We start from the raw sequence: 14,975 nt of genomic DNA, 5'->3' as shown, positions 1-14,975 counted from the left end.
AATATTTTTTAGTGATCAGCATTATTGAAATCAATTTCTATATTAATTAACATAACATTTTAGAACAAAATAAGGATGTTTTACATACAATAAATTAAAATGCATGGCTGTTAGCATTACCCGAGAAATATCACGTGGAGGTCGCCATGCTGCATTTCTAATCGGGGAGTTTTGATTTTGGCAGTTCCCCTTGCCTACTGCCAATCGAAGTTTCAATTAAATTTTTTTCCAAAAAAACATTTTTTTCTGCAAAGCTCTAAGAAATTAACACTTTTTAGAATTTCTTTGAAAACACAATTATAGATTTGGCATCTTGGAGTAATTACTGAAAGGCTGTCAAATGACTTAACTCTTGACAGGCCAACATAAAGTTGTCCATGACTAAAAACTTGTTTAGTCAATACTAAACTGATTTTCTCAAAAGTCTGACCTTGTGACTTATTTATAGTCATGGAGAAGGCCTGCCTAATTAATTCCTAATTGAGTTTAAATTAAATATTATCATGTTTTTAGGGCATGAATCTGAATTGAACAACCTGATAATGCTCATTCTGGTTATTGTTTCAGTTTTTAAAAGCGCAATATGTTGAGCCAGTTTAAATTAAATATTATCATGTTTTTAGGGCATGAATCTGAATTGAACAACCTGATAATGCTCACTCTGGTTATTGTTTCCGTTTTTAAAAGCGCTATATGTTGAGCCACCTCATGTGACATTTGCCATGTGACATTTTTAGCAGCAATCATTGGTCGATTTTCTAACGTTGCCATTCGGGGAGTTGTAATGAGGTTGTAATGAGGTTTTTTTTTGGTGCCGTGTAAGAGAAATATATATAGATAATAACCGTACAGTGCGTAAAATGAAAAATAGAATAACTTAATGACTATTGAGCAGATTATTACGTACTAATGTGCTACATTAATAATTTTAAAGAAGGGCCTTAAAAATGCAATTTAATTAGAGAAGACGATATTCTAACTTAGAAAAACATACTCTGCATGAACTATTTTTAAGTGGCAAAATCTAAAATTTAAGTAGAACTAGCCAGACAGTTTCTGTGTTCCAAAATTTCAAAGAAGTCTTAATTTTAAATTTTTATTTCTCATGAAAAATTCAACCAATTTTGCACAAATTCTATATTTTTCATTTAAAATCTCATAGTTTGAAGTGATTAAAAAAAACATATTTTACCACTCAAAACTGTTTCGCCCGAGTTATTAAAACATATATTAAAAATAATATTTTATACATGATCTACGAATAAACGAGTTTTATATTTATCTGCAAAATTATTTTAATTCAATTAAATACTTTCAGGGACATGACGAAACACGCAATAAATATTAAAGGTGCTGGTTAGAACCAACTTGAAACCAATTCTTTGCATTCACTATTGTAACCACATTTCAGTCTTCATAAAACACTTTGCTTGAGCTAAATATTTACATGTTGGAAAATTTGATTTATAATAAAATATTTATAAATTATTACTGTCCCAAGTCGTCTTGGCGCAGCATCACTTTCGTTTCCGGCTCTGCAGGCCACACTTAGGAACTAAATTCGTTTTGCAAATAACTATTTTGTTACAATTTCTAACTATTCCTCAACAACAATTGATTTAAAAATTGAAAACGATTCTAAGAAGCGATATTTTTAGAATCTTTTCGCCAAAAGAATTTGCTTTTTTAATTTGTAACGATAATTTATAAATATGCTTGCTAAGGCAAAATTGGTTTGTTCAAATGAGTTATGCGTAAAGGTAGCTTAATGCAATATTCCGAAAAAATGTGGAATTAGATGTTTCCGCAGTTCAACACTGGATTACAAAATTTTAAATGGACACAGACAGAATTCTTTTTTAAAGCAAATTTCAGATGCGAAGTGGAAATAATTCATATTCTTTCCTGCGGAAGTGTCCAATTTTCGAAATGAGTGAGCATAGGAATTTCCCTAAGGAAATCTTCTGCATTAGTACATAAATTTTAAAAAATGTATATAAAAATGTAGGAAGTAATCTATATTTTTTCATGGTGGTGCTTCATTATTTGCTCGATTTATTGCTGTGATTCTTTTTTAGTTGATATGGAAACTATTTTGATCCTAAATTAAGGGTGAATGATCCACAAACATTGCGCAATGTGAATTCTTTTTTTTCTTCTTCAAATGTTTAAACTTTCGCTCTTTTATTCTAATATATAGTATTTATTTTTCTTTATAAATTTGAGAATGAAAAGATTTAGAAAAAGAAAAATGTGTTATTTCACCATTAAAAAAATAGAAAATTAAGTATTTATTGAAATGTATTCTTTAACCTTTCCTTATGTTATTATGCAAGGTTTTTTTAAGACATTTCTTTCTTTGTTTTTAATTTTTTAAAAATTAATCGAGGCTTGTAAAAAAATTTATATTTTATAAAATATGGACACTTTTAATACTACAAAACAAAACGTTCCCTTCTTGTGTCGGAAATACTTTTTAAAGAATGTTTTTGGAATATAAACAAAGAAGAGTATCATTTCGGTGGTGGTACGTAAAGGAAATGTTTTTGAGATTTTGAAAATATTTTTTACTTATTTTTCCAAAAAAAGTTTATTAAAAATGCTGATAATGATAATCAGCATTTACAAAAAGTAAAGGAATATTCCTACGAATTAAGTGTTAAACAAAAATAAGTTTATATGTTTTTTAATCTTATTTTTTGTAATTTTATTTTGAATTTTTGAATATTTTAATTCGAAGCGTAATATAAGTACTGCTGTGACAATTTTACAATATTTTTTTTGGTATGTGTGTTGAATAAGAATAGTTTGTGTTGAATAAAATCTTAAATTAGACTTCATATTTTGGTGAATGACATAAACACAAAAGATGGTAAAAAACTAAATCAATCAGTGAATTTTTAAGCTAATAAAGATATTCATAAGAATAATATTCTTTAAAGTCAAGTTTTTTTAGGAGGGTAAAACTTTAAAGTTATAAGAGATAAGCTTTAGAAAAGTGACGTAAATTAATAATGAATGCATTATTTTTTATTTTATTTTGTATTCCAGTCTTTTCGTTTCAACGTCTTATGCTATACAATTTAGATCGATATAAAAAAAAATTTCTCAATATATTTTCATTAGCACTCAATCTTCTTCAAACTTCCCAATGTATCCTCATTTGTAGTGTCAGCTTGCTTTGACAAATAATTCCTTGATAGCAGGTCAATTAAGAAAAGTTGCAAACTTCGATGAGTAAGAGTAAGAATTCGATGCAATTTTAAAACTAAGCATTAGCCGCCCGAAATTAGAAACTATTAGATTCCATTCAGAATTCCAACTTATGCCTTATACTTAATGATTTCTTTCATTATAATCATTGTATTTTTTCATTATTATCATTATATTCTGTCATTATTATCGTCCACCTATTTAAGCTATTATATTTAGAATTCCAACTTATGCCTTATACTTAATGACTTCTTTCATTATTATCATTATATTCTATCATTATTATCGTCGCCATTGTAAACTATTATATTCAGAATTCCAGCTTATGCCTTATACTTAATGATTTCCTTCATTATTATCATTGTATTCTTTCATTATTATCATTGTATTCTTTCATTATTATCATTATATTCTATTATTATTATCGTCGCCATTGTAAACTATTATATTCAGAATTCCAACTTATGCCTTATACTTAATGATTCCTTTCATTATTATCATTGCACTAATCTTTAATAATTTTAAAAGGGCAAAATCATTACTTTTTTTTCTTTTCAATGAAATTATGAAATTTTAAATTTTTATCACTCATCAGCATTTTCAATAATCATTTAAAGCAGATTATCATTTATTTTCTAAAAATTATAATTCTATAAAACTTATTATTAAAAATATGACCAGGGAGATTAAAAGTTTTTGGAGCTTTGTTTAACATTTTTTTTGCATTAGAATTATTTCTAACTCCGTGTAACTTAATAGTAAAAAAAATATTCCTGGGAAATTCTTCTTTTCTGGACTATCTATTAAGGTCTGGTTTCTTAGGACAAGCGCCTTATCTGGGCGTCAGCGGAAAGTTGACGTAGAGCTGACGCCAAAAAAATACTTTTTTGTTAGCTCAGCGTGAGCAGTCGGTCCAACGCAGACATTATCTCTGATTGCGCATACGTTAATAACGTAAACAAATATTTATTTTGAATTTGTATTGATTTTGTTATTGTCAACCAGTGTTTCTGAGAACAAGTAATGACTTTGTCCAAGAAAAAACACATTATAGCTGAGCTAAATGAAGAGTGCTATGTTTAATGAAGAAGCTATGTTTAATGTCAAAATCAAAATCTTGGCTGATTTCAATGTGCTGTTAAATGTTGTCCGCCATTGCTTCTGTGGTTAACGTCACGTTGTAATCCAACTGCAGTTGAGTTCGACGGTAATTGTAGTTCAAAATGAGCGTTCGATGACGTATACTATCAAACTCACAAATGGACCAATCAGAGGTTAGCGCTGATTTCCAGCTGACAGCGTCCTGTCCTAAGAAACCAGGCCTTTAGAGAAAACCTAAAATAACACATAAAATGTTAGATAGTATAAAAAGACATTCTTCTAACACAGAATAGGTAAATTATGAGAGTTTAGAATGTAAAAATTTATAAAAATTTTTAAAAAAAACTTTATTATGGTCAAAAAATATTGATTTTATTTCTGTTTTAAAAGATTAACAAATTATACTTTTGTCCTAAATCAGAAAACAAGATAAAACTGTCCTCCGGTAAAAAATTCAAGTGATACTGGAACTTTGAATCCTTTTATCTCTCACTTAATAATTATACATTAATACACTATTTTTTTTTTTCTAAAAAATAGTTAAAGTCAAAATACATAATTTTTACTTTTAAAATGTTAAAATTTTTTAAAGTGTATGACAAATAATGCTGACAGGAAGGAATATTTTGTTTTATCAGATTACTTTGAAAACTGCTATGCTTATATATGTTTTAGTCATATGAAAAAAATAGGATTATTAATTTTTTTCTAATATTTAAGCTATTTTTTGTATATTTATGAATTAACACAGTGGCACAAAAAGTAAAATATAATTTGAAAAGATTTATCAAACAACAGAATGAAAAGATTTATCAAACAACATTAATTATAATTTCTTCTTCTTTTTTTTTTTTGTAAATTACAACCAAAGAATATTATGATTAATTTTATTTTATCTTTTTGGTTTAAAGATGCTATATGACTTTTATACTTTTGTCAACGCTTTTAAACACGCAGGAAGAAGCACAACAAAGCTTACATGAAGATATCGTCTGTTCTGTCTATTTGTATTTCCTTTTATTTGATTTTTATTTTACTTGGCAACCGGGCACTGCAAACTGATATAGTTAACTGTCAGGCTCAAATTTCCTGAGAATGAGGTTTTGTTGTCTTTTAACCATGCGTGACACCGAAAAGTTAAAAAGGTCAGGTTACGTAATTTGGCAAAAAAAAAGTTTACAGTTATATTTTATAAGAGGTGAAATTACCGAAAAATCCAAAATATAAAAAAATAATTGTTTTGATTGTATTGAATATTTAAATAATTCCAAAGACACTGAGAAAATTCATTAGGAAAGTTATTTTTTCACTTCTGATATTATGGTAGTTGCATGTGGTTTCTTTCCTTGAAGATTTTTTTTACTCTTAAATTAACTTTGAAGTAAGCTTTTTCAGAATCGGAATGCTCTATTTTATAAAACTGTGTTTTAGACAAATGTTTTAAAAATAATTAAAATTTTACCTAATATAACCTTTGTGATCGATATATCATTTAAAGTATCATAGAATCGTATAAATCGTAGATCAATATGACCTATAGCAGACAGTAAATATAGCTGAAGAACTATGGTCTAATAACGAAAAAGTTTTCATTGCGTTGCCTTCACCTTTGAGGCTATAGACTTACCCAACAAATTTTATATTAATTTAGTGGAGATTAAGAACCTTTTACAATTAAAACCTGCTGCTTTTGGGACTCAAAACTTTTTATTAGACTTGAAACTGTGTTATGTGATGCAAAATCTACGTTATGTCTTCCATTGAATATTTGTTTTACCTGTATTTGAATATTTCAAAGATCATGGTGACTTGGATTTCTGAAAATAATGTATGTATATTTCAGTATTTCTTCTGAAAACTTAAATCTGAATCTTAATTTATGATATAAGTAAAATAAATTTATAAATTTTTCATAGCTTTGTTTCCTTTATCAATTTTTATTTCTTTATAAAGCAATCACTCCTTATCAAAATTTAATAAGGGTTACGGTTATTAATTAGCGTGCATTAATACATTTTCAATATTTTATTGGGCCTTATTTCTTGAAAGTTAATCTGAAAAAAATATGAAGTGTTTGCTTTAGGAATTCATAAGGAAAGGAAGCCTAAAGCGTTACAAACAAAATTTTCAAATACAATAGCTCAGAATTATTTGAAAAGTAGAATGCAAAATATTTTTCTATAAATAAGGAAACTAAATCCAGTGTAGTTGAAAGATTAAATCATACACTGAAAAGTAAAATGTTGAAATACTTTACAGAACTTTATTCTAAAAATTACATTGATGCTATAATTAAATTAATTCGTAGCTATAATCATTCGTATCATCGATCAATTAAAATGGAAGCAGCTTCCGTAAATAAATAAAATAGAAAACAGGTATTACATAATTTTTTAAGACGCCTAAAATAACTTATGTCAAAATCGATGATTTTGTGTGTATTAGTAAGAAAAAACTTCACTTTGAAGGGATATGAGCAAAACTGGAGTGTAGAACTTTTTGTCACCTGTGAAATCCCTGTAAATGCTAAAATTCTAACAAATTTTAAAAAAATGCTTGATTCAAAAAATTCTGCTTTAGCTCACTACCATGAAAGAAAATAAAATCTCATCATGGTTCGAGGCTCGGTGAAGAGGTTTAGCGTGTGATAGTATGAACTTTTGAATTGTTCATAGGTTTGGTTGGCGAAATAACCCGGTTTCAAATATATTAAAATAACAAAGCTTTGAGGGAAATTTTTTCTAGTGGTAGCCATTTTTTAGCCATTTAATGGTAGCCATTTTAGCCATTTTAGTGGTAGCCTTTTTTTTCTTTTTTTTTAATTTCAATGAGCTGCACAAGTGAGCACACACGAGCAGACCTAGTGCGTTCTCCAGAAGTGGTATCCACTCTTTCAGGACCACCACAATGGGTGAGATACCGTTGGCCATGTTAATTTGGGCGTCTAGTTCTTGCCACACTAGATGGCAGCACCGAGACTCTTATTTGGATGCTAAAGTGCACTAGGAATGTTTCAATGTATGATACCAAATTTATGAAATTTAATTTAGTATTATTTTCCACACCACAACATGTGACCGATTTAAAAGTTCATATAAAAACCCACTTTTATCACATTATTTCGGGGGAAAGCTTTTAAATTGTTCTCAAAATTAACCGATCATTTTTATTTTGTCTACCGCTTTCAAAAAGTTTTGAAAAATGTGTAGAAGTTGGCAACCCTGAAATAATAATCGTGCATCGAAATGTTATTTTTGCTACACCTGGAAAAATATATCCCATATATTTTTTAGCAAAGGAGTCATCACCAAGGAGTTAGCCATATCTGCATTCTAGCATCTATTTCTAGCATTTCTGTCGGAAAGTATCAAAAATGATTGCTATGCTTTGCTTAGATATTAGCATACTCGCCAATTTTTCGAGTTTTCCGATAGATTTTATTTTTATATTTAATGACTGGCAGCAACGTTTTTCCTGATCGATTCCTGAAAAAAAATTGATTTAATATAATTTTAACCATCAATTCATTTAAACATCATATCGAAGACCAGTTAGTTGTCTTATTGTGTTTTAGGAGATAGTGAAAAGTGATCTAAGTATTTCTCTATCAATTATTATAAGTCCCGCAATGAACTGATCGTTAAGACACGGTTCCCAGTAGATCACCGAAGTCAAGCATCACTGGCTACGGTCAGTGTGCGGGTGGGCGACCACTTGGATCAGTCTGCGTAGGGACCGAGGGTGTGCGGTATTGGTCCTCGTTAAACTGTTCTACCGTAAAGTGCTCGACTTCGCGTGCAGATCGTCGGGCTACCGAAGCGGGGGTGCCATCCCCTCTGCCGAGGATCAAAATTGTGTTGGCATGTCTTCGGATCATCCTCAGGGGTGTATCCCAGACCGTCGCCAATAGCCCATCGTGCAGCTCTAGTGCGACGTAAATTAACTATAAAAAAATAATAATAACTATCAGTTATTTTTTCACTACCACTAAGAAAAACCTTTTTAGAAGTGCATGAAAGTAGAAGGGTATGCATTAGATCCAAATGTAAATATTTGTATTATTATATTATGGTGAACTATTTTATCTACCAGTTGGTTTGTCGTCGGCCTTCTGGGCCCAAGTCTGCGGGTTCGATCCCCGGCCCAAACACCGGATTTTCGGGATGCAGAAAATCCTCAGCGGCCATGTCGTATGATTATGCGGCATGCATTTCCGGCAAAATTAAATTCCTAGTGCACTTTAGCATCCAAATAGAGTCTCAGTGCTGCCATCTAGTGTAGCGGAAACCAGACGTCCAAATTAACATGACCAATGGTATCTCACCCATTGCGGTGGTCCTGAAAGAGTGGATATCACCTCTGGAGAACGCACTAGGTCTGCTCATCGGCAAGACCGATTGTGCAGCTCATTGGAAATAAAAAAAAACAATTTTGTTTTAAAAAAATAATTACTAGAAATGAAACATTTAAAGGAACTTGGCTTAAAAAAGAGCCCAGGGGAAACTGGATAAAAAAAGTTTGAAGGATTTCATTTAGATATTTTGAATTATAAACAATATAGTAGTAATTATAATCATGATACAACATTTTTATTCTCCCTTATCATTTATAATTTCTCAACTGTTAAAAGTCATATGAACCGCAAGTAGAATTTCCAAGGATTTTAGAAATTTTTTTTCTAAAAAAAGATGACAGTAATGAAAAAAATATCGATATTTTATTGCAATTCTGATAAATACTACATTTTTCAAAGCAAATGCAGCCGTTGAAAAATTCTTATGTTTAGGCGTTAAACGTTAGGGCGGTACCTAAAAAAAAGTGAAATTCTAACTAGCATTAACGTAAATTTACTATCATTATTATAAAATCTAAGAAACGAAAGAACCCTGTATAAGTTATTGAAACGTGGTCAACTAAATATGATTTTAATTAAACCTTAATTTTGCATATCTTTTTTCTTAGTGTACTTAACAAATATTGATCGACCTCAACTAAGAAAACATATCATAGCTAATGCATACTACTCTTTAATCCTTTTAACATAAAGTAAAAGTTATGAAATTCATGTTCTAATAACTTTTACAATTTTAACACACGTAACAATATTTACACATGTAGTATTCATTTTTATGAAATGGAAAACCAGTTCGGAATATCTGTCCCTTCAGTTTTCTCCTTAAATTTCTTATCCAGTCTTTCAGCTTGCTCTTCAGTCATAGCATTTTTCCAATCTCCAACGATTCCTTTCCGAAAAAAATTTATTTCAGGTAAAACTTTTGGCAAATCTATTTCAGAAATAAATTGCCTAATATACTGCAAACCTTCATAAGTCTCTGGTTCCGTAAGTATCTCACCTTCTTTTGGTTTTAAATCATAAATTTCACCAAATTTCTTTTTCGTGTATTCAAAACTGCTAAAATTCACGATGTCATTCAAAACTGAATTATCTTTTTCGATTGCGCCAATGAACTCATCACCAAGGAATTTAGCCAAATCGACAATTACTTTCTTTATATCTTTCTTCATATCCTCGTAAGTGGTGTAATAAAGATTGGGGTCATTTCTGTGAGGGTACCAAGACAATAAGTGATTAAAGTAGTCACCAAACTCCACTTGACCAGCCATAAAAAGCTCGAAAAAATCATCAAACTCGCCATCCCAGTACATATATCCAGGTAGATTTCTAGTGTGGTGAAAAAAAGACACGGCGCAATCTTTGGGATTGCGGGCAACAAAAATGTATTTAGCTTTAGAGGAATATGGCATATGGGTATAAGGAAGATGAGTTTTAAATGCACCAGGTCTTGGCATCTTTTCAATGCTCTCCTTGCCGCACAGATCTATAAATGGACAATGCCTCAGAAACTGAGACATTTCTTCAAGTTCTTTCCCCTTACGAAAAATGTAAAGAGCTACATTTTGCATCCATGTTGTCCCACTCTTTGGATAAGTCACAATAAAAACGTCCTCTGCTTGAGGTTTGTAATCCATAGCTTCACGGAAACATTTTGGTGAAAAGTGACCTGGATATATAATACCATCCATTTTCATATAAAACGGTTTTTTCGATACGATTTCCGTTGCTGAAGCCATAATTGTTGTTGTTCCTGAAATAAATTATAAGTTTAATTGCAAATTGACCATTCAATTGTTATAGTATATACACACTCATGATTGTGCATAACACTCATCTGAGTCTTAAGGTATGAAATAGTGGTTACAGAATAGAACCACACAAAAAATTAATTTAGAATAGGATGATCCCCGACGGGAGAATCCTTTCTGTCCCAAAGTCACAGGTGTGCCTCGCTCAAAGTTTCCCCCCTCCCTTTATAATCACAGATTCGGAGTTGACGCTAATCCACGCACTTGACATTATCTTTCTTTCCATAGGGGTTGATAGTCACGATGCGTTTATCTCTGATTGGCGCCATTTCGTTAATATTTATTATTTACAAAATGTTATGATTTCACAAAACAAGAATAAAATTCAGAATTTTTAAAGACTGCTTTCTTTTGCGCGAGGTTATTTTTAAAAATTTATTTTTTGTAATTCGTTTAAAAACTTATTTATTGTTTTCGTTAATATTTATTATTTATAAAATGTTAGGATTTCACAAAACAAGAATAAAATTCAGAATTTTTAAAGACTGCTTTTTTTTCCGCGAGGTTATTTTTAAAAATTTATTAATTGTAATTAAAATATCAGTATTGTAGAGTTATTTCGTAATATTTTGAATCCCCTTTGCTCACAGTATTTTATGAAACATAAAGTAAATTAAATATGAAATTTCTTAAGACATTTTTTTAGAGTGTGTTTTTTATTAAAATTTATTTATTGATTATTTACAGCAATATTAGTAAATTAGTGTGATTTAATGCAGCCACATGCTAGGAACTAAACAGGACGAGAAACAGCATTCTTTTTGTCACTAATTTTTTAATATTAATTTATTAGCAATTTAATTCTAAATAGGTTGTCCCATAATTGCGAGATCAATTTTTTTTTTTAGAATTCTTGACTAGGTAGAAAAATTACACATAGATAGTCTTGAAGTAACATTTTAAAAAAGAAAATTATTAAAGATTGACGCAATCTATTAATTACAGTAAATGTAGCATAAAAATATTTAAAAGCAATTCCTTTTTAACATATTTTAAAGGTGTTCGCTTTAGTTTCATACCATTTTTCACTTGAAATAATAAAATTGTATATTAATTATTTAATTCTGCTGTGATGAATCAGGATAATCTTTTATGAATCTTAATCAGCTTCTCAAATATTTACCTTTTGTCAAAAATTTTAAAACTAGCGAAGAGTGGAGTTTATGAAAAAAACTATTTTGAATGTTTCTGAAATATAGATAGAACAGTTGTGTTCATCAAGGCACTAACATTTCATAACAAATAAATCAGCTATGAAATAAAACTAAGGAAATTTAAATACACACTACCGTGCAATAATAGATAAGACACTATCAGTTTTTCACCTCTTTTTTTCTTGGAATTTCTCACAAAATACCTAGAAGATTATTTTATGAATTTCAAGAGTGTAATAAATTTTAAAAACTTCAGAGGTGGTCTAAGGGGCCGGCAATAAATTATGAGCAAAAACAAGTATTATAGCATCTTATTTCAGAAAATGTAACAATAAATTTATTAACTCAAAGGACACTTTGTTATTATTTGTAAGAAGTACATAAAGTTTCGTAAGCTTATACTATGAAAATATGGACATTTTTATAGAATAAATAAATAAAAACTTTTATTTGCCATACGATTTTTTCCTAAAACAGGAAAAATACTCAATAAAATAAAAGTTTTAGGAGCAATTTTTAATTAACAAGCATGTTAAAATTAGACCAAGAAAAAAAAAACAAATCCTTTAAAATACGTTTTTAAAGTAGTTCTTTCCCACCTGCGCTGAAACAAATAGTTTTTCCTAATTTTGCAGTATAATTTTTTGAAGATATTCAAATCTTTTTTTCCCCACGAGTTGCTAACTACAATTCCGGACAAAATTTTGAAAAAAAATCTTCATACGCTCATATCTTGCGCAATTTTAAACGATTTACTTTCTGTTCAATTTTAAAATTATCTTGTAATTAATTAAAAATTTCTTCAAAATTTTTATTCAATTTCCTTCAATATTTTTAAGCTATAGCAAAAAACAGCTACAAAATAATCCTCAAATTAGGACAGTGTATGTTCTACATTTACATAGCTGTAAGAGGACCAATTGTACTCGATCTTGAAAGAGTGAAAAATTCTTTGGATTGGATTGAGGTATTACCTATGATATAAGAAAACTTAAGTTTATATTCAATTCAATGCTACTAACCTCGATTTCCGATAGACAATTCTTCGTGTAGGGGAATTTATTTATATTATGCTGGATATAACCTATATACTATTCAATAAATATATACTATATACACTAAACAGCCTAGAGGAGAGAGAAAAATCGTAAAATTCGATAAATTTTTATTTTTTGGCACTTTGAAAATTCTATATTCGATATAATATCCATAGCAATTTGTAATAAAAGATGTTTACAAGAATGTAACGATAATTTTAAAAAAAGTTACGATACATTTAACAAAAGCAGGAATTAAAACTTTAGTTTTTCGAATGATACTGAATCTAATTTTATCGAAAAATCATGACTTTATTAACAAAATTAGTTTATCTGAGACAACTCAATAAAATATTAGTACAGTAACATATTTGCAAGTTTCTCTAAAGTAGTATAGTATTAAGTTTTAATAAATAGCCGAATTCCTGTAGCCGAATAGCCGAGTTTTAATAAATAGCCGAATTTGCCGAATAGATTTTTCCTTATTATTTTAAGTCTTACTTTTTTATAAATTGATTACAAGAAATCAATTTCAATTTTAGAAGTGAAAATTTATCAATTTGTTCTAAAATGAATGTGTCAAACAGAACTATTTTATTTCGTCTCAACTTTAGACTGATTCTAGATCTTGGCCGATCTTGACCGACGACCGCTTAATACTGGATTTGAATATGTATTTTACCAGGTTAATGCACAAAACACATCAAGTGCATTACACCGCATATGCGCGCGTAACGCACCAGGTAAAATACAGGTCTAAGTATGATTATATCGGGTACAAAGAAAATTTAAGTACTACAACTTTTAAAAACTCATCTCCCCTTAAACTCTGCTTTCTTTCCCTTATTTCCTTTGACATTCGTTCACGTGCAAAATTATTTTGTGATTTATAAGTTCTGATAGAAAAATGGCTGCCCAAATTAATTTTATTAAATCTTCAAGGGGCAAAGAGATGCTCAACTATAGGGATAATCTTTTTTACTTTCATTCTTCATATAAAGATGTCCAGTACTGGGTGTGTATGCGGAAAAAAACATCCGCGTGTAAAAGTAAAGTTTCTTTAAGAAACGGCATCATAGTGAAAGAAACTGGCTTTCATAATCACTCTGCAGATTCAAACAAAATTGCAAATTTGCAATTTGTACAGGAAGTGAAAACAAGATTATTGCAAAATCCAGAGGTGCCTGTTCCAAAGATGTACAAGTGAGTAAATATATCCCATTTCATTTTGCTCTAAATGATATGTCATATTTGTATATGAGATGTTAATATAATATCTAATGGGATCTGTCTAGATTTTTTTGATAGGTACCTATTTTGTGAAAAATTAGACATAATTTGTAAAAATTAAAATTTATATTAAAACATCAACACAAAAATAAGGATATATCGTTTCTTGTGGTATACAAGAATAAAATTTTAAGAAACAGTATTTTGAAACTACCGTTTTTCTTTAACTTGAATTTGTGAAGGTACCTCTAAACGGTAGTAAATTTGGCCTGAACAGACCCCTGATTCTAGAAATGATAAATAAAATATAGTAACTGTTATGAGAAAGTGTGGTCAATGTTTATAAATTTACATAACTTCACTATCATTTTTGAACATATTTGGTAATTCTTTTTTATCATTATTGAAATTTGAATTGTAAATGTGAAAAGAATTATAAAATAGTTTACAAAATTAATTTAATTTAGCAATACATATAAATCCTAATAAATGATGTGTTAGCGCAAAAAATTTATGCTATCACACAAAAGGTTAATACAGACATGTCCACATTAATACAACAGCTATATATCAACATTAGCTTATATTTAATTTTATGGAGATAATTATAGTTTTTTTTTCTTTTTTTAGAAGTATATTAGCAGAAACAGCTACGTCAGTAGCTGCTGCTGCAAATATTCCAGCATATGCATCGATCAAAACAAGAAATACACTGTAGCCAAATTTGCCAAAAACTGTTGACGACTTATTACTGCAGGGCTCTTGGTGCAATACCAAAAATGGAGCACCATTTCTGCTAATTGATGATGGAGCTGGATCGGATAGAATTTTGGTAAGATAAAATAAATTCCAAATCAAAATAATAAAAAGCATAATATTAAAAATCAATTGAAAATACTATAGTAGGGGTGCGCAACCTGCGGCCCTTCGTCTACTGAAGTGCGGCCCGCGAAAGCTTCTAAACACAATAGAATTTTTTTTTAAAAAATGGCAATTTTTAATCGCATTTTTAAGTCATCACATTTTGACACAATCAATTTTAACAGATTCTTTAGTAAATGTACGTTTAACGCGC

General features: G+C 29.5%; 2 protein-coding genes across 4 annotated transcripts in view; both read right to left on the bottom strand.

The window, feature by feature from the left end:
• Window positions 1–4,268: 4,268 nt before the first annotated feature.
• Window positions 4,269–14,975, bottom strand: part of LOC147807783 (uncharacterized) — a 54,789-nt gene continuing 44,082 nt past the window's right edge. The window contains exon 2 of the mRNA XM_087165651.1: window positions 4,269–4,548. The gene's annotated coding sequence lies outside the window, so the exon portion shown is untranslated. The remainder of the gene's footprint in view (window positions 4,549–14,975) is intronic.
• The window catches only part of LOC139425160 (sulfotransferase ssu-1-like), a 64,857-nt gene continuing 59,207 nt past the window's right edge, over window positions 9,326–14,975 (bottom strand). For all 3 annotated transcript variants that reach the window (XM_087165649.1, XM_087165648.1, XM_087165650.1), the window contains exon 2: window positions 9,326–10,421. In XM_087165649.1, the coding sequence (XP_087021775.1) occupies window positions 9,442–10,407 (966 nt within the window). In that variant the 5' untranslated portion in view covers window positions 10,408–10,421 and the 3' untranslated portion in view covers window positions 9,326–9,441. The remainder of the gene's footprint in view (window positions 10,422–14,975) is intronic.

Source organism: Parasteatoda tepidariorum, chromosome 6 (genome assembly GCF_982258835.1).
Source record: "Parasteatoda tepidariorum strain Cologne lab strain chromosome 6, Ptep-v5.0, whole genome shotgun sequence".
NCBI classification, from domain to species: Eukaryota; Metazoa; Arthropoda; class Arachnida; order Araneae; family Theridiidae; genus Parasteatoda; species Parasteatoda tepidariorum.
Note: the sequence above shows the minus strand (reverse complement) of the source record. Positions and strands in the feature narration are given on the sequence as shown.